The sequence below is a fragment of the Choloepus didactylus genome, chromosome 22 (genome assembly GCF_015220235.1).
Source record: "Choloepus didactylus isolate mChoDid1 chromosome 22, mChoDid1.pri, whole genome shotgun sequence".
Taxonomy (NCBI): domain Eukaryota; kingdom Metazoa; phylum Chordata; class Mammalia; order Pilosa; family Megalonychidae; genus Choloepus; species Choloepus didactylus.
In genome coordinates this window covers 33380075-33407560 of record NC_051328.1, presented here as the reverse complement: position 1 = coordinate 33407560, position 27486 = coordinate 33380075, and the positions used below count along the sequence as shown (strand labels likewise).

The 27486-nt window shown below is 41.8% G+C and overlaps 1 protein-coding gene across 1 annotated transcript in view; it reads right to left on the bottom strand.

The window, feature by feature from the left end:
• VAT1L (vesicle amine transport 1 like) overlaps positions 1 to 27486 on the bottom strand; it is a 172623-nt gene that overhangs the window by 132317 nt on the left and 12820 nt on the right. Inside the window, exons 2-3 of the mRNA XM_037816254.1 lie at positions 8971 to 9100; positions 3501 to 3716 (exon numbers count right to left, since the gene is read on the bottom strand). Coding sequence (XP_037672182.1) covers positions 3501 to 3716; positions 8971 to 9100 — 346 coding nt within the window. The remainder of the gene's footprint in view (positions 1 to 3500; positions 3717 to 8970; positions 9101 to 27486) is intronic.

Here is a 27486-nt window from a genome sequence, read left to right as displayed (position 1 = left end):
GGTGGATCGGGGTATCGGGGGAGGGGGGTCAGGGTATGCTGAAGTTCTATGTATGGGTTTTCTACTGTTTTTGCAACTGTTGCTGTAAGTCTGAATTTATTTCAAAATAAAATTTCATAATAAAAAAAAAAGATGTGAGGGAACAGTGCAGTCACTTGGGCAATGAAAGAGTATCCTACTTTGGGCTGAATTTTTTTCTATGCTACTTTGAAGTTTCCTTCAAAATGATAACTCAGGCTGGCTGGCTGCAAATCCCCCATCGTTTGATAATAATCAGACGGAAGTTCTGGTGCCATTAGAACTACACTCTGTATATAAACCCAATTAAAAAATCTTTATCTTAATTAGGTTTAATCTTTCACATCTCATCAACATCAAGCTAGGAAATGTGTAACAGGGCCATGTTGTTTTCACTCTTTATAATGTCTACACATAACACTGGGTAGAAGTTTAACAAATAAATATTTTTTAAATGAATGAAGGAAGGAAGGAAGGGATGATGGGGGCTCTCCCAACATTATAGAAAGAGTTAAGTTTTGGAATCAACCAGATTAGGATCCAAATCTTACTTCTGCCACTTGCTGCCCACGTTTTCTTCAGGCTTCAGTGGTCTATTCATGGTGAAAGGTGAGGGAGGGGGGCAGCCCAAGGAAAGCAACTGCATTAGTTCCCTATTGCTGCTGTAACAAATTGCCACCAACTAAGTCACTTAAAACAACCTAGATTTATTATCCTACAGTTCTAGAGGTCAGAATTCTGAAATGGGTTTCACTGGGCTAAGATCAAGGCATTGGCAGGGCTGCGTTTCTTCTGGAGACTCAAGGAAAGAATGTTTCCTGTCCTTTACCAGCTTCTAGAGATCCCTGCATTCCTTGGCTTGTGGCCCCCTCCTCCATCTTTAAAGCCATCAGTGTAGCATCATCTGACTCTTATGCCTCCCCCTTCCATCTTTAAAGAACCTTGTGATTACATTTGGTCCACCCAAATAATCCAGGATAGTCTCGCCATTTCAACCATATCTGTGAGATCCCTTTTGCCATGTAAAATAACATACTTACAGGTGCCAAGGATTAGGATGTGGACATCTTAGGGTGCCACTATTCTCCCAACCACAGTGGCCACGTAGTCAGTGCATGCACTGATCACATTTGTCCAACAGTGATAGGAACCACCTCCTTCCACCCCGGTGCATTACCACCAGGGGCTACCCCCACTATGAGAGTGGTGGCTAGTGGTTGTCTTGAGGAGAACGTGGTTCTGCCAAGGGGACTCGTTGGTCTTGCCTTTGTGGGGCGGAGGAATGGTCTGTGTTCTCTTTAGGCCTCCTCAGTTTTGATAAGACAATGTCAACCCTTTCCCACCCTGGTTGAGTGTTCACACACATGGATGTGCACCTGGCCAAAGAACTTCTCTTAAGGATAATTTTGAACTCAATTCTTCACAACACCTATCACTTCCTAGTTGGGAGAAACACCACTCAGGGAGACCAGCCCACCTGAGAGATGGGCAGTCTGTCCCTAGATTTAGCCAGACCCTATCTTTTTGGCACCAGGATCTTTGCTATCACTATATTTTTGCTTTACTTTGATACTATTAGACTACATTAGGTGCACCATAAGAAAAAGCTTCATAGGAATAGTTGCATTTACTCTAACAGTTTCTGAGGATGCTAATTTCATTTCAGCATACATTCCTTATAAGAAACAACAGAAAAATATTACTCTGGTCTCAAAAACCAGCACTAGTTATGGTTTTCCAAAGTAACATGTTTGTTTCCATCAAATGAACACTAGCTCATATGGCTGATCATTTTCCCCTATTTGCACTCACTATTAGGAAGCTAAGAGGCAAAATTGTTATCCATCTCCAGCAAAGCTTTAGGACCTCATAGCACACATTACGTACAACTTATTTTCCTACCCTCATTGTCTCTTTGTCCCAGTCCTTCACCTGTTACGCATTTTACCTCTTCTTGTTGTAGTGTATGTATTTCTAGCCCAGAATAAGCCAGGGTAAAACATTTGCGATTTCCCTCAAATTTTTTCTCTTTTGTGAGACACACACCTGTGATACATCCCTCTTTGTTCCTGGAACAAATTCAAGTGGGAAAAGAAAACATGAAATAAAATATCGTCACTGCTGAGGTTTAAACACTGACTCTGGGCATAATGGAATCCGGCACTATCGTAAAGACCGGCACTATGTCTATCATATGGAAATACGTCTCTAATGCTTTGGATGCTGAGCACACCAAGATCATAAATGCCAGCATTCCAAATGGCTTACTGCTGACAGCAGATTCACTGGAACTGAAACCCATTTTTTTTCCTAAGAGATGTTTAGCTTTTATTATATCTTTATTCATGGCCAAAAGACTTCAGCAAATTTGCTAAAATGATTGAAGCTATTTCTCTTAAGGCATTTCTAAAGCTTCCTGTCTTTGCCTTCACATTTTTGTCTACGAGCTTGTCTTCTCAGGAAGGAAAAACAGAAAATGTTCTTTACACTATAAAGGGTTTGTTTAAGAAAGCCAAGATTTAAAAAAAATTCAATGTTAGCAAAATCTCCAGCAAAACATCTTTGAGATAGTCCCAACCATAAGAGTTCATCTTTGAGTTCTTCAAACCGTGAAATCACCAATTCTGAGAAACTCTCAAATCCTGCTAGATGGTGTGTCAGGACCTTCTCTTATTAATCTTTATATCCATGGAGTCCAGAACATGGTATACAATAAATACTTGTTAAATTAATGAATAATACTTCCCACTCTTTGTAAGACCTGTAGCTCATGACTGGCAGATAGTTTTTGCCATGTGTCAGGAATGCAATACATCCTGAATAATTGGCACTGAGATACATCCAGGCTGTAGATGCAGTTTCTGCCATGCCTGAACACCAGAGAAGCGATTCTGATTTACTCGTTTTTACCATCACCCTGGCAAAGACACATCTGACAGATGACATTCACAGGTGCAACCACTCTCATGGGTGTACTTAGGTTTATGTGTAATTCCCAACATACCACTACAATTTCTGCCCACCTCTCTCCCACTCAAGAAAATATATCAGAGCACAAAGGAACCAGAGTGACATTAATATAAGTGCATTCTTGAACCTACTGCAATTTATTGAAAACATAAATCATCAACCACTTCGGCTTCAAATATTATTAGTAGCACATGACTTGTGGCGCATCTCACAATGATTGGCACAGCAGTCCATCATGATACCAAGTCTGAGAATGCTTTTCTACAGAAACCATTTCTGAGACCCCCTGAGTCCTCACATGCCATCCTGGATACCCGCCCCAAACTCCAGAGAAACCGTCTCTGAGGTGCACCCTGTCTCCAACACAACCCTCTAAGTGAGCTCCACCAGAACCACGAGAGATCATCCCTACTAATGGACACAGCTCATATAAGAATGTCATTGTCAATTGGGTGTCACTCTTCTACCATCATCATGACCGCAGGAAAAGGAGCCGCAAGCAGCCAACTTACCACGCCACCACCAGCTGAATGCACGAGCACAGACATCCCTTCCCGGAGGTTGGCAACTTCAAAGAGCATCATGTAGGCTGTGACGAAGTTCATGGGGAATGCAGCAGCCTCAGAGAAGCTCATGTCATCTGGGATCTTGTAGACAAACTCCACAGGTGTGCAGACCACCTCTGCCCAGGCGTTGTAATTGACAAATGCCATAACACGGTCCCCAATCTGGGCATGAGGAAGCACAGGGTTAGCAGAGGCTGGTCCATGACCCAGGTTCAGAGAGTGACTAAAACGATCGGGAGCTTTCCGTGGTACGAAATTGTTGTTTCTCATAACTGAGATACTGAAGACCTCTATCTAAATTCTCTTGCATTTCAGTCTTTTCTTTTATACTTTCATGAAATAAATGACATTTCTTACACACTTTCAGTAAAAAAAATTTATAAACTGCTACTTGTTTCACATGTCATACAAGCGGTTTCATGAACTGTTGTCAGCTCTATATTTCCTCCCATCCATCTTTACCACCACCCAAGAACCTCATTTAATCCTCAAAACTACCCTGTGTGGAAGCTTTTATTACTCCTCCCATTTTATAGACTGGAAACTGAAGCTCAGAGTTGTTCTGTAACTTGTCCAAGACCACATAGTCATAAATGGTGAAGCCAGGTCTTGAACCAAAGTCTGTCCAACTCAGTAAACAATGCTGGAGAGAGGGACTGTTTGGAGAGATTATTATAAACGATAATGAGTAATGTTTACCAAGAATTCAATATGTTCCTGAATCTAGGCTACCTTTATTTATGTGACCTTATATAATCCCCATAAGAAAGCCATAAAATAGAAGCTATTATTATGCCCTCTTTACAGATGAGAAAATAGAGGCTACAAGATGAGGCAACTTTACAGTAAAGAGCAGAACTTGGAAGGATTCCATTCCAGATCTGCCTGGCTCCAGAGCCCTCATTCATTGTAGCCTGACCCCTTTTCTTCTTAGCACTGGTAAGACCTGCTATTACTAAGGTGAAGGCTACCCTGACCAATCAGCCATACTGATTTGAAGGTCCTTCTTTGTTTCCCCCAGGAGAAGGTCCCAAAACAATGGGACATACCACACAACACTGCACTGGTAAATATGAGCATCAGTGAACTTTCATTTCTTTGGCAATGGGGCTAGTCTTCAGCTTAAATGTGCATTCTTGCTGGTTATTTAGGAGGATTCTCAGGCAGCGCAGGCTGACCCAGCTGGTGGCAGCATCCGTAAAGGCCACGGTGAGTTTTCTTGTTGCTAATGTTTTTGCACAGAGAGAACCAAGGAAACCCTGGGAATCACCAGGCCTATTGTCTCCTCCTGGCTCCAGGCCAAATTACAGTCTGCCCAGGTGGTCCGGCAGCCCCTCTGGAAACAGTGAAGCAAATGGCTGAGAGGCCCCATTCTGGATTCCAATCCTGATTCTGCCCCTCATAGTTGTGTGACCTCAGGCAGGTCGTTCAACCTTCAGGGAATGCATCTGTAAAGCAAGGCTTGTCCACCCTCACTCACAGAGCTCATCCTGAAGATTAAGTGATATATGTGAATGTGTCTCTTCTATCATCTCCTCAAAGGGACATCCCATCTCCAAAAGCTCTCCTCCCCTTCCAAGTCACTCTATCACATCAACCAGTTTTATCTTCTTCAAGGCAAATTGAAGTTATCTTAGTCATTCATGTGTTAATGTCTTTATTGTCTACTTCCCCCCATACCCAATTAGAATATAGAATCCGTGAGGACAGAAGACAGAGGTTTTTGACCGTAAATTTTATTACTGTATCCCCAGTGCCTAGAACAGTGTAGCATCTCATTTCATATTGGTTGAAAGAATGAAAAACACCCAGAATATCATGGAGGAAGGCGGAGGGAGGGTCACTAAAAGTTAGATTCTATTTCTGATTTCTTCAGTAGAAATCCAATTTCCATACACCTAAGTGGTTTTTACTCTTTTATGAGGGATTTCTTTGCTCTTACAAATCTGATAAACACTTACAATAAAACCCTCAGATAGGTGCACCCCTACCTGCCTCCCAATTTCAAGGCATTTGTGGATCCTCTGAAGCCCATCTGTGAAAACCTCCCTGGGGCCCACAGAAGCTGATTCTCTACCGCTCTTCTGGAGCATAAATATTCAATGTGCATCACACCATACAACCATGAAATGTTAGTGCTGGCAGGTCATCTTACTCGTCCAACCTCTGTGTTTTAGAGATGAGGAAACTGAGCCACAGAGACGGATGAAGACTTGCTGAAAGCTGTGCAGGTGCTGGGGGCAAGGTGAAGAGGGAAATCTACCCTCACTTGCTTTCTGGCACCTCATATGAGTTCCCTGCGAGCCTTGTTCTTTGTGGTATTTGTGTGGGGCATAAGCACTTGGTTCACAGCAGAAGATCCATGTGAATCTAAGTGTGGAGGACAGAACAAGACTAACCAGGCTTGAGTGGAACAGAAGAATGCAACCAGATGTAAGGAACAATGGCTAATGCTTAATGGGCACATACTATAAGGCAGGCATTGTCCTCAGTGCTTCACATGTGCTAACTCATTTTATCTTTACAAATACCTGATGAAATGGGTTCTGTAATAGCCCTGTGTTACAGATGAACAACACGGATTTTACAGACATTTACATTGAGGCAAAGAGAGATCGAATCACGTGCCCAAAGCCACATAGCTAGAGAGTAGCACAGCCAGGATTGGAACCCAGGTAGCCTGACTCCAGACAAAAATGGTTAATTCATTATAGCTGAGATAAGTGCTACGAAGAAAACATAAAAACTGTATGAGTATACAATGGGGGAACCTACCAAATCAGGGAATATTAGTTTAACTCTGTAGTCCTCAGTTTCCTGAGCTCTGAAATAGGGACAGTATCAGCAAAGGGCCCTTATCCTTATGAAGACTAAATGACAGAATATGCTTGCATTGCCCTTAGCATGGTGCATAGAAATAGGGAAGGAGCAATACATATTAGCTCTTAAAAAGAACAGGTTGGTTTCTAACCTTATGAAGCTCGCAACTTAATGATTAGAGCTAAAGATAGAGTCACTATATTTCATAAAGCAGAAAGAATAGCTGTCTAATGAGACAGAAACGAGAGATTGTCCCATGGGAGGTAAGTGTCCCAATCGCTGGAAGCCTTGAAGATCAAGTGGTAAATTTTGTGATGCATTCTTAGGGACAGCAGTTTGGACCACAAGATAAAGTTTAACACTGACATCCTCTTTTTCACAGAACCATGAAAACCCAAAGATACAGACTCAATACCACAGGGCAGCTGGTGGCCTCCAGTGTCAACACAGAGTGTAATGAACAAAAGTATTTCAACCACTTTGACAGTGGTGGTCACAGCAGGGCTGGCTGCTCCCAGTCTCTCTTTCAACTTGGCTCCATCATTTCAATTTCATTATTCAAACAGTAAAAGTAGCTAAAGCACTGGATCAGCCCCAGCCTCAGAATCTAGAGACACCCCCTCCCCCTCTTTAATAGCCAATACACCTCATTATTTGATTCTGCCAAGGAAAAGAAATTAGTCCTGAGCGCGTGAGCACAAATTATTCCTTTACTAGTGCACCTCTGGTGATGACTTTCCAGGCCTCTCTTGCAATCGATCAAACCAAGAGAGCTATTCTGCATGCTGCCGATGGAATTCCTTCTCCAAAATGACTGAAAATTTTAAGCCAAAATTATAGAAGGACTAATAGTACTGGTTTTCTCCCAAACCACACTCCGACTGAAAACCAGTAGGTGGCTTCTTTTATTTTCCTGGGCAGCTGACAATCAATGGGGAGAATGGAGGTTGAAGGGTGGGTTTGGTAATAAGCAAGCCAGTGCTAACCAGCAGAATATAAACCATATTGAAGGGAAAATGTACATCATCAAGCATACTAAGTTCTCCCTCTAAACCACATCCACTATCATGCCTGTCTACTATTATTCTAAAATACTGGGTTATTTATTCAATACTCAGGATTTACAGAGTGAGCAGCAAAATCTTTTCCTTCGGTGCCATGTCGAGGAGTAAGGAGCAGACAATGTTTCTTGTACACAGCACTTTCAGGGAGAGATGGTTATATTGCTGCTTATATTGCTAACCCTGGGGACAGAAAATGTAAAATTGCATGAAAGAAAAGAAAAAGCTCATTTTCTTCTTTCTCAACACCTTTCTGCTGTATTATCTGGGAGCCATTGGCAAAAAGATTAATAAGTGGGATGAGATTTCTAGACACTCATCGCAATGAATTTGAAGCATGCTAATATTTTCAGAGTATGCTGATGCACTGAGGCTGAAGCAAAGGCTCAATTCAATTCCAAGGGCACTTTGTCATTGCATTTTGTAGGATTCTTCTTCTCCTTTCCTGCATTCGCTATTGCAGCATTTGAGGGCAGGGGTAAAGAGCATGGGATCATAGGAAGAGTAACATGGCTCTGATGATTTGACTCCAGGTCCTACTACTACTTACTACCTTTCTAACCTCACAGAAAATTATGGAACCTTCTGAACCTCATCTGTAAAGTGATCATACAAGGCTGAAACAAAGATAACTTGCTCGTGTTTCTGGTTCTGGTGGGTTCTCAAGGTTAGGTCCTTTCATTCCTCCCTGGAGGCACTCACCCGTGGGCTAGAGCTCTTGTGTCCAATCTACCCTGGTTTTTGCAGTCAGTTTCCATTAGTGGCTTCCAACTACCGCAATTTTGTGCAATTGATACGCTCACAGTTTTTCAGTGTTTATAGACCAGATTCTGTCTGATTTGTATTATAATGATAGGAAGAGCCATACATCTTTTCACTGATTTATTTCTTTTTTATTATGGGTAATTTTAAACATGTACTAAAGTAGTCAGAATAAAATATAGCCCTCCACGTACTCATCGCCTACTGCAAAAGCCATCAATCCATGGCCAATTCTGCCCCATTTTCAGGCACCTCTACTCTTTGGCTTTGAGATATTCTGCCTTCAAAATGCTACTTCCCCAAGGCCTGAAATAATAACTTATAAACAATCCCTTAAATGCATTAGCTAAAGTACATATTTAGAGGAACCAAATTATGAAACACAGAAACTATTTCTCCCCTGACTTTTTTGTTTTATAATTGAGGTTTGAGCCTAAAAGGATGGGAAAAGTGGGAGCTTGGCGGGGAGGGGGGAGCAGAATGCACACTTAGTTCATCTAAGGCCAAATGCTCTTATTTAATAACTTCATAATGTGAATACAGGGAACAGCAAGTTTTGACCCACCCACTTTACCATATTGTTGTGAGGAGCAACCAAGATAGTTCCTGAGAAAAAGCCCTATGGAAAGCCCTATCATCATAAACATTGTTAATAAAATCAAATAAAATCAAATACACATCACAGATTATTTCCAACATTTTTGCTTAATCTGATATCATCTCAATAGATTCCAGGTAAACGATGCTCTTTAAGTGAGAAGCCAGAATGTTACCTCGTATCCTTTCACGCTGTCCCCCAGAGCTTCAACAATCCCAGAACACTCAAATCCTGGCACCAGTGGAGTCTTGGGAGGGTTGTCGATATTCCCTTGTCGCACCATCAAGTCAAGGAAGTTTAAACCACTGTGAACAGCAAAGGTAAAAAGAGAAAAATTCAAAATGAGATCCAAAAGAAAGCACTGGCTGGGCTTTTCTTTTATTCCCTTCCTTCTTTCCTTCTCTTTCCCTCTTTCCTTTCCCTTGCTCTCCCCCTCCCTCCCTCCCTTCCCTCCCTCCTTCTGAGAAAGTATGCCTAATAACAACCACACTTGGCTAGATATCACCAATAAAGCAAAACTCAATTAAACTCTATGCAGAGAAGTAATTTTTTTTTCAGAGCCAAAAGACTTGATTACACCAGAAAAAGCAGTGTTTGTGCCAGTTCCCCATCCCCCAAAGTCTCACAAGGTGACACAGGTGGGCTGAGAAGGGCATGGCCCACACAGTGGGCTGGGGTACAGGAGAGGAACTCAGGGCCACTGGCTGGCACTTTTTGAGCAAGCAGCAAGCACTGTGGTGAGCTGCAAACAAGCCAGGCCTGCACCCTGGCCTCTGGGGAGGGAGCAGTTGCAGGATGGTCATAGGCACCTGTAATCACCCTGACTTCTTTGGTTGCCTACATGACCAGCTACAGGAACTGCTCAGTAGACAGCCACCTGGATATGTGTGCTCTTCCCTGAGAGACTTTGGTTGGAGGACAGTGGGCACAGTGGAGGGTGGAGCTCCCACACACCTCATGCTGACCCTCCCTGCTCTAATGCCCTATTTGGCTCCCAGCTTGATGGCAGCCAGACCTAAGTCTCCTACAGGAGACTGTAAGTCTCTTCCCTAGGAAATCTGACCAGCCGAGAGGAAAGACCAGATATTACATGTGGGTTTCCCAACCAACAGCACACCCCAGCACCCTGAAGTCAAGCTCAAATAATAAGCCCTACCCACAAACCTGATGTTTCCAAATGGCTCTTTTGTCTCATTGTGAGCACACAACCAAGATTACCAGACTCCTAGGAAAGCTTCTAACTTGGAAGACCAAGGCCAAAAACCAGAAAAAAGACAATTTGGAGGAAACAGACTATGCAGGGAGAATAATAACAAGTGGTGGTTTTTTGGCAGTTAAAATAGCTGTTGCAGAGTTTATAAATCTTGATTCAAAAGATAGCCCTTTTATTCTCTCTCAGAGCCAGTTTGCTCCTTCTTTTAAAACACATATTGACTAACTTGGTTACTGGATATTCTGGCACTTAATGGAGAGAAAAAATAAACCAGGAAGAGGTTGTGATCAGAAGACACATGGAAATCAGCCAGACGCAATGGCCACCAGTCATTCTATGGGAAAGAAAGACAAAGAAAACCAAAACTGAAAGGTCTCAAAACAACCAACCATTACATGTCAATCATCACACCCACTTCTACCAGCACTGTCCCATAAACAGCACCAATCATAGGGAATATGAACCATCAAGAGATCACATAATGTCCAGCTGGGGAAGGGTGACTTGAAGAAGAGAGATAGAGGGAAGGGCCCAAAGATATGCAAATACTGGAGTGCTTGTTTCAAAACCAGTGTTCTCTCTCAGTGAGAGAAGATTAGATGTTTTGTCTTAACATACTACTTTCAAAATAATCATCAAGATTGCAGGTAGGAGGAGGGGCAAGATGGTGGCATAGAGAAGAGTGAAAGCTAAGTAGTTCCCCTGGAACAACTACAAAAAACCAGAAACAACTAGTAAATAATCCAGAATAACTGCAGGGGGACAAACGAGACCATCCACTCATCATACACCAACCTGAATTGGGAGGAATGCCCAAGAACACAGCATAAAATCTGTAAGTAAAACCTGCGGAACCAAGTCGTGGGACCCCCTCCCCCATAGCCCGAGCTGCAAAGCCTCGTGGTGCCAGAGAGAAGCTCTCTCCCAGCAAGCGAATACAGCTCAGCTGAGCTCCAACTGGGGTTTTAATAGCGAGTGTGAACTGCTCACTACAGGTACGCATCCCCAAAAAACAGACAGAGGCTTTGGGTGATGACTGACCTGGGAGAGCCGGAGGGTCGCCTTGGACTGGGTCTGAAGGGGACTATCTGTTTCTTTTTTGGCTCAGTGAAGAAAGCCCCAGTCATTTTCAGTTTCCAGGGCTGTGACTCGGGGAAGGGCGGAGACAGCACAAGCAGAGAGTGAGACCATTGAAATGCTAATGACCTCCACCTGGGGGGTCTGTCTTCTCTAGGAGGAAAGGGGTAGGGCCCTTTCCATTCAGAACCAGACCCCAGAGCCTGGGGGAACACGGCCATACCTCCTCACACCAGTCAAGAATTATAGGCTAACCCACATCACCTGCTGGGCAGAAAAGCACAGTGACCCGAGGCATCAAAGGGTGGAGCAATTTTCCAAGACACACCTGCAGGGAAACCAGATACTGAATATTTCTTCCCTCTGGGACCTGAGCCTGTTTTGCTCTGGGAAAACCTGATTTGGATAACCAAGGAAACCATGCCTAGACAACAGAAAATTACAACCTACACTAAGAAAAACAAAGTTATGGCCCAGTCAAAGGAACAAACGTACCCTTCAACTGAGATACAGGAATTTAAACAACTAATGCTAAATCAGTTCAAAAAGTTTAGAGAAGATATTGCAAAAGAGATAGAGGCTGTAAAGGAAGCCCTGGGCATGTATAAGGCAGAAATCAAAAGTTCAAAAAACAACTAGTAGAATCTATGGAAATGAAAGGCACAACACAAGAGATGAAAGACACAATGGAAACATACAACAGCAGATCTCAAGAGGCAGAAGAAGACACTCAGGAACTGGAGAACAAAACACCCGAAAGCCTACACGCAAAGGAGCAGATGGAGAAAAGAATGAAAAAATATGAGCAACGTCTCCGGAAACTCAAGGATGAAACAAAGTACAATAATGTATGTATCATTGGTGTCCCAGAAGGAGAAGAGAAGGGAAAGGGGGCAGAAGCAATAATAGAGGAAATAATTAATGAAAATTTCCCATCTCTTATGAAAGACATAAAATTACAGATCCAAGAAGCGCAGTGTACTCCGAACACAAGAGATATGAATAGGCCTACGCCAAGACACTTAATAATCAGATTATCAAATGTCAAAGACAAAGAGAGAATCCTGAAAGCAGCAAGAGAAAAGCGATCCATTACATACAAAGGAAGCTTAATAAGACTATGTGTGGATCTCTCAGCAGAAACCATGGAGGCAAGAAGGAAGTGGTGTGATATATTTAAGATACTGAAAGAGAAAAACCACCAACCAAGAATCCTGTATCCAGCAAAGCTGTCCTTCAAATATGAGGGAGAGCTCAAAATATTTTCTGACAAACAGACAATGAGAGACTTTGTGAACAAGACACCTGCCCTACAGGAAATACTAAAGGGAGCGCTACACGGTGATAGAAGACAGGAGTGTGTGGTTTGGAACACAATTTGGGGAGATGGTAGCACAACAATGTAAGTACACTGAACAAAGGTAACTATGAATACGGTTGAGAGAGGAAGGTGGGGAGCATGTGAGACACCACAAGAAAGGAGGAAAGATAAAGACTGGGACTGTGTAACTTGGTGAAATCTAGAGTATTCAACAATTGTGATAAAATGTACAAATATGTTCTTTTACGAGGGAGAACAAGCAAATGTCTACCTTGCAAGGTGTTAAAAATGGGGAGGCACTGGGGGAGGGATGCAATCAGCATAAACTAGAGACTGTAACTAATAGAATCATTGTATTATGCTTCCTTTAATGTAACAAAGGTGATATACCAAGGTGAATGCAGATAAGGGGGGGATAGGGGAGGCGTGTTAGACACTTGACATTGGTGGTATTGTCTGATTCTTTATTCTACTTTGATTTAAGGTTATTTTTCCTTTTGCTGCTTCCTAGCTGTCTTTTTTTTTCCTCTTTCTTTTGCCTCTCTACCTTCTTTGACTCTCCCTCCTGCCTTGTGGAAGAAATGTAGATGCTCTTATATAGATAATGGTGAAGGTGGTGAACACATAAATGTATGACCATGCAGAAAACCATCGATTATTTACTTGGGATGGAATGTATGGTGAGTGAACAAAACCATATTAAAAAAAAATGGGTTGATGACAAAACCTCGAGGGCAATATACTGAGTGAAATAAGCCAGACACACTAGGACAATTATTGCAGGGTCTCACTGATAGGAACTAATTATAATATGTAAACTCATAGACATGAAATATAAGGTACCAAGACATAGGACGAGGCTTAAGAATGGGGAGTGGTTGCTTAGTATGAGCAGAATGTTCAAGTAGGATGAACTTAAATGTTTGGAAATGAACAGGGGTGTTGGTAGCAAGATGTGAGAATAACTAACAGCGCCGAATGGTGTGTGAATGAGGTGGAAAGGAGAAGCTCAGAGTCATATATGTTACCAGAAGGAAAGTTGGAGGTCAAAAGATGGGAATGTATAAAACTGAATCCTATGGTGGGCAATGTCCATGATCAACTGTACAAATACTAGAAATCGCTTCCATGAACCAGAACAAATGTATGACAATACAATTAGAAGTTAATAATAGAGGGGCATACAGGGAAGAACTATATACCTATTACAAACTATATACTACAGTTAGTAGTATTTCAATATTTTTTCATAAACAGTAGCAAATGTACTATATCAATACTATGAGTCAACAATTGAGGGGGGTTGGTTAGGGATAGGGGAGGATTAGAGTTTCCTTTTCTTTTCTTTTTTTTTTTTCATCTTTCATTTTATTTCTTGTCTGGAGTAATGAAAAGTTTCTAAAAATTGAACAAAAATCAAGTGTGATGGATGCACAGCTGCATGAGGGTACCCAGGGGCAAGTGATTGTACACTTTGGATCTTTGAATAATTGTATGATATCTGAACAATCTCAATAAAAATGGAGAAAAAAAATAATCATCAAAATATACAAAATTCATCACTTTAGAAAACCATATACTTGGTTCCAGTGATGCCAGCAATGCTCCAAACTGTTTCATTTTTCTAGAACTACCAGTAGGAATTGCATTTAACGCCCATTTACTATTCACACGAGGAAATACATCTCATTGAACATCCATTTTTTCCACCAGATGTGGTTCTAATGTACTTCCTATTTTCAATAAGCCACCATCTAAGAAACACTCAGGTTATATAAACCAAACTCCTTAGTCTGACCCACAGCCCATTAGCATCTTGCCACAACTTCTTTTCCAAGCAAGACAACTTGAATTATTTCTTAAGCACACCTTGCCCATTTTCTTCCTTGGCTTCTTTGAAGCCCAAGATGCATCTAACTCCACCTACATCCTTGGTCTCTACTCATCAGTCTCATCCAAAGAGAATGGATAAAGCTGAGGAGAACAACTTACTTGGAGGCTGGGTTCAAAATTCTCCACCTTCTCAGGGTTTTAAGATTTTCCTGGCCACAGATCAGGCAAGTTTCATATATTGCCCCAGGTGGTATATCTCTAAAGTGAGCCCTCCCTGCAGGCAGCTGCAAGCTTCATACTTCTTTGCCTCCAGAGTGCCTGGCCTGACATGAGGCTCACAGCAACACAGTAGGCACTCAAGGAACATCTGCTGAATGAAGAGGTATTCATAAATACTCAAAAATATGTGCTGCCACAGGATAAAAAAGTATTTGAAAAGTCCCCTTGAGGGACTGGGGAGACATGTGGAAATATTAAATTTACCCACCTGGGGAATTCTTGATATTCTCGCAAGCGTTAGGGACTACCAATTTAGTAGACTGAGCCCTTGATCTTGGGGCTTGCCCTTATGAAGCTTGTTACTGCAAAGGAGAGGCTAAGCCTCCTTATAATGGTGCCTAAGAGTCACCCCCAGAGAACCTCTTAGTTGCTCAGATGTGGCCTCTCTCTCTAAGCCAACTAAGCAGGTAAACTCACTGCCTTCTCCCTTACGTGAGCCATGACTCCCAGGGGTGTAAATCTCCCTGGCAACGTGGGACATGATTCCCGGGAATGAACCTGGATCTGGCATCAAGGGATTGAGAAAGCCTTCTTGACAAAAAGGGGGAAGAGAAATGAAACAAAATAAAGTTTCAGTGGCTGGGAGATTTCAAATGGAGTCAAGAGGTCACTCTGGAGGTTATTCTTATGCATTCTAGAGATATCCCTTTTTAGTTTTTAGTTTACTAGAATAGCTAGAAGGAAATACCTGAAACTGTTGAACTGAAACCCAGTAGCCTTGATTCCTGAAGACGAGTGTGTAGCTGTACAGCTTATACGGTGTGACCATGTGATTGTGAAAATCTTGTGACTCACATTCCCTTTATCCAGTATGAGATTATCCAGTATCCAGAGATGAGTAGAAAAATGGGGACAAAAAAGTAAATGAATAATAGGGGGAATGGGAGGGATGGGTTGTTTCGGGTGTTCTTTTTTTTATTCCTATGCTTCTTCTGTAATGAAAATGTTCAAAAATTGATTGTGGTGATGAATGCACAACTATATGGTGATACTGTGAACAACTGATTGTACACTTTGGATGACTGTGTGGTATGTGATTATATCTCAGTAAAATTGCAAGGGAAAAAATATATATATATGTGCTGCCAGTTTGGGTGCTAATTCCTAAAAGGACCCAAGGAATGCTTAGAGTAATGGAAATATTTCTGAAATGTAGTTGTAGACTTCCAAACGTCCTATTTTGATGGCTAATAGTGATCTGAGTCATTTATTAACCAAAATGTTCTTCAGTTACGTTGCCAATTTCTTAAGCACTTGGGGAGGTCTGGGATCAATTCCACCACTTCTACTTGTGTAATCTTGGATAAGTTACTTAACTTTTGTAAGCCTCAATTTCCTCATCTGTAAAATGGGGATCATGATACTCTCTACCTCACAACTGTGGTGAGAATTAATGGGAGTAAAGCACTTAAGCATGGTGCCAAGTACACAGTACTCAATCAATGTTAGCATTTAAAGTCACCTCTTAACTTCTGTTAGGAACACAAAAGGGCATGATACATTTTAGGAAAACTCCCATTAAAAGAGGGTTAAAAACTAGTTTGGGAGCTGAACTGGAAAATCTTCAGATACCTATAAACATCATTTGTATGAAGTAGCCCATTTTCCTAAACAGCCAAATAAACAAGGCATCACCATATAACAATAGAAAGGAATTTCTATGTCCCAAATCAAACACTCCATCTCATTTCACACATATTTTAGCTCACTGTGTTTTCCTTTGCACGGAAACCTATGATTTCCCAAGACCCTGAAGGAGAAATGCCAGAAGAAATTACTTGACAGTTCTGCAAACATGCCAGGTCCTGGGAGAAGACTTTATCCTAGAGGCTTATTACTCTGCTCAGCAGGGCTGCCTTCAATCACCATCCACCACGGACTGGCCCCAGTGACTGTAAACTGAGAGCCAGCTACTTAAATTTCATCAAGAAGGGCCACGACTGACTTTACAATAGCCTGGGGCATCCTGCTGCCTCAGCGAGGCAGGAAGTGACCCTGTCATGGGCATTGACGCTGCCACTCATCTTCAGGAAGGGATATGAAGCAGGTATATCCAGGGAGATGGAGGACAGTTTCTCTCAACACAAAGGAGAGGTGAGCAGTTTTTAGTGGAGTACATTTCTTTATCTGTTGTTCATGTGGCTATGGCTAGCACTCATGGAGGAGTTAATTTGAGGCAGCAACTATGCTAAGTGCTTCATATACCTTCTTTGATTTAAGACTTGCAATAGGAGATATGAATTATCATTCCCCCTTTTCTGAGGAAGAAACTGAGTCTCAGCAAGATTAAGTAATTTGCTTAAGGTCACGTCTTTAGAAACCATCAAAGCCAGGATCTGAATTCAAGCAAAATCTAGATCCTGAGCCCTTCTCCATCACACTCTACTATCTCTGTGTGGGAACTTTCCCACCTCTGCTGAAGGAGCACGTCCAAGGGGCCACATTTACAACTCCTCATCTCTTCCACCTTATCAATAGCTGATTGTACGATTGCACCAGTGGTAGGCCCAATGTTGAAAGAGTGGCCATTCACCATCTACACAGGAATCCATTCCTTAGCATGAAAAAATGAGCAGGTCCAAGAATGGGCTGTTCTCAAAAACTGGGAATTGGATGGAAGAAGATAGCGGCATAGAGAGGAGTGGAAGCTAGTTTGTCCCCCTGGAACAACTAATAAACAACCAGGAACAACTAGTAAATGATCTGGAATAACTGTGCAGGAACAAACATGACTGTTCACTCATCATACACCAACCTGAATTGGGAGGAATGCCAGAGATCACAGCATAAAATCTGTAAGTAAAAACTGTGGATACAAGCCAGGAGCCCCCTCCACCCACGGCCTGAACTGCAAAGCCTCACTGTGCTAGAGAGCAGCACTCTCCCAGCAAGCGAATATAGCTCAGCTGAGCTCCAACTGGGGTTTTAATTAACAAGTGTGGACTGCTCAATACAAGATATGAATCCCCAACAAGCAGACAGAGCCAGAGGGTGGCCACAGACTGACCCTGAAGGGGGCTTTCTGTCCCTTTTTTGGCTCAGTGGAGAAAGCCTCAGCCATTTCCAGTTCCCAGTGCTCGACCCAGACAAGGGTGGAGATAGCATAGGCAGAGAGACTATTCAAATGTTAATGACCTCTCCCTAGGGGGGTTATCTTCCCTAAGGGGAAAGAGGTGGGGCCCAGCTCTACTACCCTCCTTCCATTCAGAGCCAGACCCCAGAACTTGGGGAAAACAGCCACAAGCCACACCTCCTTGTCTGGAGCTACAGGCTGATAGGTGCCACCTGCTGGGCAGAAAAGCACAGTGACTTGAGGCCTCACAGGGTGCACCAAACTTCTAAGACAAACCTTCAGGGAAACAGGATACTATTCCATCCTTTCAAGGCCTGAGCTCATTCTGGTCTGGGAAAACCTGATTGGGGCAACCAAGGAAACCAGATGCCTAGACAACAGAAAACTACAACCTACACTAAGAAAAACGAAGTTATGGCCCAGTCAAAGGAACAAACTTACACTTCACCTGAGATACAGGAATTTAAACAACTAATACTAAATCAATTCAAAAGTGTAGGGAAGATACGGCAAAAGAGATGAGGCGTATAATGAAAACATTGGGTGTACATAAGGTAGAAATAGAAAGTTCAAAAAAACAACTGGCAGAATCTATGGACATGAAAGGCACAACACAAGAGATGAAAGACACAATGGACACATACAACAGCAGATCTCAAGAAGCAGAAGAAAACACTCAGGAACTGGAGAACAAGGCACCTGAAAGTCTACACACAAAATAACAGATAGAGAAAAGAATACAAAAATATGAGCAACGTCTCCGGGAACTTAAGGACAAAACAAAATGCAGGAATGTACGTGTCATTGGTGTCCCAGAAGGAGAAGAGAAGGGAAAAGGGTCAAAAGCAATAATAGAGGAAATAATCAATGAAAATTTCCCATCTCTTATGAAACACATTAAGTTACAAATCCAAGGAGCACAGTGTACCCCAAACAGAATAGATCTGAATAGGCCTATACCAAGACACTTAATAATCAGATTATCAAATGTCAAAGATAAGGAGAGAATCCTGAAATCAGCAAGAGAAAAGCAATCCATCACATATAAAAAAAGCTTGATAAGACTATGTGCGGATTTCTCAATAGAAACCATGGAGGCAAGAAGGAAGTGGGGTGATATATTTAAGATACTGAAAGAGAAAAACCACCAACCAAGAATCCTATATCTGGCAAAACTGTCCTTCAAATATGAGGGAGAGCTTAAAATATTCTCTGACAAACATACAATGACAGTTTGTGAACAAGATACCTGCTCTACAGGAAACACTAAAGGAAGCACTGCAGACAGAAAGGAAAAGACAGGAGTGAGAGGTTTGGAAAACAATTTTGGGAAATAGTAGCACAGCAATATAAGTACACTGAACAAAGAGGACTGTGAGTATGGTTGAAAGAGGAAGTTTAGAACCATGTGGGACACCAGAACAAAAGAGGAGAGATAAAGACTGGGACTGTATAACTCAGGGAAACCTAGGGTGCTCAACGATTGTAATAAAAGGTACAAATATGTTTTTACATGAGGTAGAACAAATGAATGTCAACATTGCAAGGTGTTCAAAATAGGGTGGGATTGGGGGGAAAATACAATCAATGCAAACTAGAGACTATAATTAACAAAAACATTGTATTATGCTTCCTTTAATATAACAAAAGCAATATACCAAAGCTAAATGCATATGGGGGTGGGAGGAGACATAGGGGAAGGGTATGGGACTCCTGGCATTGGTGATGTTGTCTAACTCTTTATTCTACTTTAGGTTAATGCTAGCTTTCCTTTTGTTGCTTTCTAGCTATCATGTTTTTGTTTTTTTTTTCTTTTCTTTCTCTTTTTCTTTTGTCTCTCTGCCTTCTCTGACTCTTCCTCCTTCTTTGTGGAAGAAATGGAGATGTCCTTATATAGCTAGTGGCAATGGTGCTGAATACATAAATACATGACTATATAGGGAACCAACGATTGTTTACTTAGGATGGAATGTATGGTGTGTGAACAAAACCATCTTTAAAAAAAAAAGGGTTGATGAAGAAACCTTGAGGGCACTATATTGAGTGAAATAAGACAGACACATAAGGACAAATATTGCAGGGTCTCACTGATATGAACTAATTATATGTAAACTTATACACATGAAATATAAGTTACCAGGATATAGAACAAGGCTAAAGAACGGGGAGCAGTTCCTTATTATGAGCAGAATGTTCAACTAGGGTGAACTTACACGTTTGGAAACGGACAGAGGTGATGGCAGCACATTGTAAGAATAACTAACAGTGCTGAATGGTGTGTGTAGGTGGTAGAAAGGGTAAGCTCAGAGTCACACATGTCACCGGAAGGAAAGTTGGAGGTTAAAAGATGGGAATGTATAAAACAGTGAATCTTGTGGTGGACAATGTCCATGATTAACTGTACAAATAGTAGAAATCGCTCTCATTAACTAGAACAAATGTATGACACTGTAACTAGAAGTTAATAATAAAGGGTCATATAGGAAAAAATATATACCTATTGCAAACTGTATACTACAGTTAGCAGTATTTTAACATTCTTTCATCAACAGTAACAAATGTACTATACCAAAATGATGAATCAGTAATGGAGGGGGGGTGTGGTTAGGGGTAAGGGATGATTTGAGTTTCCTTTTTTTTGTCTTTATTTCTTTTCTGGAGTAATGAAAATGTTCTAAAAATTGAAAAAAAAATTAATAATGGTGATAGACGCACAGCTGTATGATGGTACCATGGGCAATTGATTGTACACATTGGATCTCTGGATAATTTTATGGTTTGTGAACAATCTCAATAAAAAAAAATAAAACTGGGAATTGGGAAAGATAGAACAAGTGAACAACTTAGCATCAGAAAGGATGTCAGAAGAGGACTGAGCTGGAGGGACCTAACTGAGTTGAAGCTTTGGGAAAACATAAATAAAAATCCCCCTAGCTACTTCATTAAAAGAAAAGGAAAAACCACAAAGAGCAGCAGACTGAACATAACAGCCTGCAACAGGGTGAGCCTTTATTCACTTCAGTTGCTGAAGTTACCTAGAATCAGAAGGTCCAGTGTCTAGACTTGGGGGCCCAGCGATAGCATCCCACTTGCCCCTGAGTTCCTTTGTTACTTCACACTTCCTTTAACAGAAACTCTTCGCTTGGGTTACCAGCATGGTCTGTGCTCCATGAAACCAAAAGATACAAACTAAAACAAATGTCGTAATTAATTACCCCCAAAAAATCCACTGGGGCAGACATTATTGACTCTATTTTTCTTTTGTTTTTCACACAAAACAAATAACTTACTGTTAAGAGACATTAAATTACTTGCTCAAGGCCACATAGTTAATGAATGGTGAAATCACCAACTTAAACATGGGTTTAACACTTATCTTTTGCCCAAGGAAAACAAGCAGGGCATATCATGCTGTACATCGGCCCAACTGCAGTTTCCAGCATTCCCTAACATAATTTGATTTTCACCTTGAATATATTTTGGGGATAGCAATGATCAGGCCCTGATTTCTTGCTCAGGCCCACATGGAGCTAATCTCTCTTATCTGATTTTAATAAGACTCTTGTATATTTGAGATCATTGCAAAAAAGAGCTAGAAAATTCTTGATGATGCTCTGCTCTGTAATCCTATTTTTCCCAAAAATTGGTATAATTTTGATAAATAAGTAAAGACTCTCCCTTTTTTCTTTCCATACTAAATGATTAGTCTAAGGCTAGATTTAAAATATTATATTGAGACACAGCATTCTGAGGGAATGAAGGGAGAGGTCTGATAAAGGGACCCTGCAAAACTCAAGACACAGGCTGAGGGTTCTGAAGGCACATGACAGACATAAGAAAATTTGGAGACAGTCCCTTTAAATAATAATGCTTTCTTACAGCTGAGTCGCATAGAGCAGTTTACGATATGCTTTCATGCAAGTCTCATTAGACCTTGCAACAATGCCAGGAAGGCAAGAAGTACAGATATTATTATTCCCATGAAATAGATGAGAACAGACTCAGATAAGAAGACTGACTTGCCAAAGGCAGCACAATTAGTCCATTGGCAGAGCTGAGATTTGAATCAAGGTCCTCAAACTCCTTGCTTAAATTAGCTGTCCAATGACACCATGAAGTGGAAATGCAAGTAAATCAAACAATACTATAATCAGTAATTTCCACATTCGGGAAAACTAAGAGAAAGTGATGATAAAAATTTGCAGGGTGCATGGATTCCAGCCCCAAGGCTGCCATCAATTAGCTGTGTGACCTTGGCTGAGTCCCTGAAGCCCTCCCCAGCTCTCACACTCGGCCTGCTTGATGGTCCTTTATCCTGTGGGCTCTGCTTAAAACACCATCAAAATCACAGCTTAGGTGGGGTGGGAGAGATGCCTTGCAGCCTCGGTAAAAGACACTGACTTAGTACGCTTAGATTCTCTGTGGAAGATGGGGGGAGGTAGCCTTGTCCTTTATACTTAACTTTTCATGATCTATTAAGCAATGGGCTTCCGCTCTGTCAAATCTCATAGGAGATAGAGAGCTGTCTTCATTCTGTAACCTACCAAAGTCAACAGGCATTGCTTCTGTGATGATGAAGCTACACGTCAGGTATTAAGGGATGCACCATTTTAAGAGGAAGGTAAGGCCTAGAGAGGAGAAAGTGTCCGTTCAAGGTCATATAGTAAGTAACAGAACTGGGTTATGAGCCCTTTTCATATGACTTTCAAGCTTGAGTTTTTGACCACTTGGCCCTCATCCTGTTATCTGTAAACAATGGTAAGATCCCATGTACACTTGTCCCTTATTTCTTTTGGAAATATTAATGGCAACAAACGAGGACACAAATGATCTCTTAAAGGGTACCACTAAGTTATATTTTATTAATTTTCCAATGTGACATGAACATTGGCCCAGAGAAGGAGTTTAGCAAAGAAGAGACAGCGACTGTGGAGAAGGTCCCCTTGCCTTTTCTTCTCCAGGTAGTGGGAAGGCAGCAACCACTCATGTGAAAGGAGTTTAGACCTCTTGTCATCCTTGTCCCTCCCCAGCTTCTCATAGTCCTCAGCACTGATCACGGTAATCCAAACATTGTCAGACTAGCACACAAATAACACTGTGATGAGAATTTCCCCCTTCCTACAACCTACTTCTCTATTGACACTGATCCACATCTGTGAGCACCGCTGGTATCCTATCAATATATTCTGATTTCACACATAATGGAAAATCCAAGTTTCACCCCATCACTCATTGGCCCAATTAGGATTGCTGAAGAAAGAACTTCAGAAACCCATTGTTTTACTTACTAAAGGGACACTATTAACATATTACAACAAACATTCTCTTCTTTATGAAGACCCTCAGAAGAATCTTCCTCAAGTCTCAGCACAAGGATTGGGTGTGGAGATTTTACAGACTTGGTACAGTATATCAAGTGGCCGTGTTTCTTTCCTTGTGTTGGCTGTTAGGAAGCTTTGAGCCAAATTTGTACCCCTGATGTCCTTATGATGTCCTTATTCATTCTCTAAGACATCCTTACTCTTAACTTCGTTTTAACTTTCTAAATGCTTTGGAGTTTCCGGTTTTAAAAAATCTCAGACTTTATACAGTGGTTTTGAAACTTTAGCATGCATCAGAGCTTGTTACAGTGCAGCTTGCCAGGCTCCACCCCCAGAATTCCTGACTCAGTAGGTCTGGAGTGAGGTCCAAGAATTTGGCATTTCTAAGAAGTTTCCAGAGCTGCTGACACTGCTGGTCTGGAGACTACCCTTAGAGAGTCGCTGCTCTATCACAAGTCTATTTTTGGGGGGAATGAAGCAGGGCAAAAATTAATAGATGATGATTAAATAGATAAGAAAATGAAAAGCCCCCTCATAGTCCTCTAGGGCAGTTAAAGTTTTTGATCCTAGTCCAAAAGATTATATTTGCTCTTGCTTAAATGTGGTCTTATTAGATTAGATGCATCATTCCAATTTGTCTGGCTCTTTCTTGGCTCCTAATTCTTTCATCCAAAAAATTAGCTCGCTCTCTCCGGGATTTGTATCCCCTGAAAATAGTTATCATGCCATCAAGTTCTTTATCCAAGTCCCTGATAAAAAGATGGGACAGGCTGGCATGTTCCTGGCTGCAAAGGGTATTTGTGAAGACTGTGTAAAATATGGAGGGAATTTAAAACATAGGACGAGCTGACATTCAAAGTTTCTTCAAACCATGAGCTCTTATGATTCTATGAACTATCTTCAAGATACTTTGAAAAGTAGTCTTTGAAGGACTCAGTAAAGACCATGAGGCCTCATTCTTTGTGGTTGATGGCAGTCGAACCCCTGATAGCAGTAATTACTGATCAGAGGGAAAACAGGCTGCAAGGGCCTCTAGAACAATCATTTCTCTGAATGTGCATCAGGATCATCTGTGGTTGTTGTTTTTTAAGGTTCTTTCTCTTTATTTACATATTCTGGCCCCATCTCCTAAAGCCCTTTTTAGAAGGTCTAGGATGGGCCTCGGCACACATCACCACGTCCCATTAGGATTGAGATAGATGTTCTAGAAGCCAAAGTTCAGATGTTCCCATAAAGAAGAATGTTGAGGAAGGGTTGGACCCTTGCTGAGAAGGGGTCTCATATAGGGCTTTGTGGTTGCTGGAGGGCCCCCAAAGAGCTAGCAAATACCTTGAAACTCCCATTCTAATTTCTCTGATTCTAGGTCATGGGGATATAAAGAATTGATCTTTGGCTAGTAATTGTAGTAGATAACATTTATGAGATGCTAAGTGCCCCTCAGGCATGGTGCTAAGTCTTTATATGCATGATATCATTTCATTTCTACAACCATAATAATGCTAAGGGATATGTGATGTTAGCTTCATTTTACAGAGAACAAAACTGAGGCACTTTGAGGTTCACAAAGCCAAGGTTTGAAAGAATGATGTGCTATTGCCTACGGTACTTAGCTTCCCTTTTGTGAGATGATTACTCAGTTCTCCCAGTTGGTAAAAGGGGATTTTTCCACCCAACTGGCACGTTGAGCGCTTACTGTATATTGAGTAGTATACTAGGTATTGGACATCCCAAGTTAACAGAGGGCTCAAAACTCCTGTGGGGACAAACATTGAGGACTGGTGATTTGATGTGATGAGCCCTCTATCACAGGACTTGCCCTTATGAAGCTTGTCATTGCAAAGAAGAGGCTAAACTTGCATATAATTGTGCCTAAGAGTCTCCCCCTGAGTAACTCTTTGTTGCTCAGATGTGGCCCTCTCTCTCTCTCTCTCTCTCTCTAAAGCCACTTTGGCAGGTGATCTCACTCCCCTGCCCGCTACATGGGACCTGACTCCCAGGGGTATAAATCTCCCTGGCAAAACTGGATATGATTCCTGGGGATGAATCTGGACCTGGCAGCGTGGGATTGAGAACATCTTCTTGACCAAAAGGGGGAAGCACAATGAAACGAAATAGTTTCAGTGGCTGAGAGATTTCAAATGGACTTGAGAGGTCACTCTGGTGGACAATCTTACGTACTATATAGATAACCCTTTTTAGGTTTTAATGTATTGGAATAGCTAGAAGTAAATACCTGAAACTATCAAACTCCAACCCAGTAGCCCTGACTCTTGAAGACGACTGTATAACAATGTAGATTATAAGGGTGACAGTGTAATTGTGAAAACCCTGTGGATCGCACTCCCTTCGTCCAGTGTATGGATGGATGAGTAGATAAATGGGGACAAAAACTAAATGAAAAATAGAGTGGGATGGGGGGGATGATTTGGGTGTTCTTTTGTATTTTTATTTTTTATTCTTATTCTGATTCTTTCTGGTACTGTGAACAGCTGATTGTACACCATGGATGACTGTATGGTATATGAATGTATCTCAATAAAACTGAATTAAAAAAAAAAACTCCTGTGGGGAAATATATTCATAACAGCATATTATAATATAATGTACAGAGTGGTTTTATAGGACAGTAGGCAAAGGGCTCAGGTGGTCACAGGGGATCACAGGGGATGTACCAACACACAAGATCATCATGGAGTCAAAACACTGGCCCCCAAGAGTCACTCTAGGGGTCCTCTGCAATCACACAAAGCAAACTGTAAAAAATGGCTCCACCTGAAGCAGGCAGCTTGACCCGTAAGCCTCAATTTTCTCATATCAAAAACGGGGAACATAACACACCCACTGTGTGAGTTTCCAGGCTGCTATGACACACAATGGATTGGTTTAACAACAGGGATTTCCTGGCTCATGGTTTCAGAGGCTACAAGGTTTGGTGGCGTTCTGGCTGGCTGGTAATCCTTGGGTTCCTTGGCTTCCCTGTCACATGGCAATGTCCTCTCCTTTCTCTTCTGGGTTCCTGCTGACTTCTGACTTCTGGCTGCTCCTCATGGCTTTTTCTCTCTAAGGTCTCTGGTCATAGGATTAAGATCCCATCCTGATTCAGTTGATCACATCTTTGCTAAAAAGAACCTTCAAAAAGTCCTATTTACAGTGGGTTCACCCCCACAGGAATGGGGTTAAGATTAAGAACATGTTTTTTCTGGGGTACATAACTCAATCTGCCATACCCACCAGCGGGGTGTTGGTATAGATTAAACGTAGCAGTAAATGTACAACAGAGGACCTCACACACAGTAAGTGCCCATAAGTGCGAACTGCTATCATCATCACCACCACCATGTAAAGTTTTTGTAGGTCAGGTTCTGTATAAAAGGTTAGACCTCACTTTAAACTCTCCCAGAAGAAAAGAACAAGAGGGAAGAAAGTACATGAGACTTGCTTAGAGACAGTCACATGGGCAGGAGAAGGGAGAGAAGGTCATTGAATGGTGATTTCCATGTCAGACTTTTCCATTTTTTTACATCAGGGTATCACAGATTCTGATCAGCTAATCAATTTCTTTAGTCTTCTGCTTATGAATGGATCTGCACCTGCTCCTTCCTCAGGCTTTTCTGGAAGGCCAACACCTCTACTTGGACCTTCTCCAGACCTGGGCGATTTCCTCATTGGCCAGATTGAGTTTCTCTTCTGTGTGGGCCTTTAGTGCTTGGTATCTCTGGTCTTCATATTCAATTCCTAATATGTAATCCTCAGCACACTTCTTCAGAGATTCTTCATTCTTGCTTCAATCACCTCCTTCTGTTTCTCAAATCTCTTGAGAAGGTGAGAAAAAGATTTGTTCAAGGACTTCAGGTCTATAACAAGTCAATCATTTTCTATCTGAATAGTCTGGAATTCGGGTTTGGCAAACTCCTATTTCTGAACCTCCTCCATCATCATCTTAAATGAGGTCCCCTGTGAAAAGGACTCAGCCTGAGATCTGCATGCAGGGGATCTGCTAGGGAGTGCTCTAGGGAACCACACCTGTATGGGGGTGAGGGAAGCTGGATTGGGAAAATGGAGAAGTTGATCTTTGATCTCAGCTGATCCACGGAGATTTCAGAGCTAGGATGGTCCCTCAGAGTAATCCTGAATGGAGGTATGGGGGCTGGGCCTTTGTAATCTTGGATCAGATGGTCTTTCTATGAGGGCTGCCCCCAGGGAGGGGGTGCAGCTTTGGGCAAAGAGGCTTCCTTAAGATGAGGGTAATGTCTCAGAAGGGACACAGCTGTGAGCTGTCAGCAATCTTGACCCCCAGAAGCTGGGGAATGAGCACTTGGGTCCTAAAAGGGGTTCTGCCTGGTATACCCCAGCATCTACTACAGGGGGCGTGACCTCCCCTTTCAGGGTTTTATGCCCTGGTGGTTAAAGAGCATAAGTCACTGACAGTGAATATTTATGGCACTTCTTTGCATCGTGGTCCCCAAGGAGGAAATGTCTAGGGCTTCTTATAACTAATGTTGGGAATTAATTAGTCTGCCAAACAGCACAGGAAATCTTCAAATTAGGGCCTGGGAGAATCAGAGGAAAGGGAA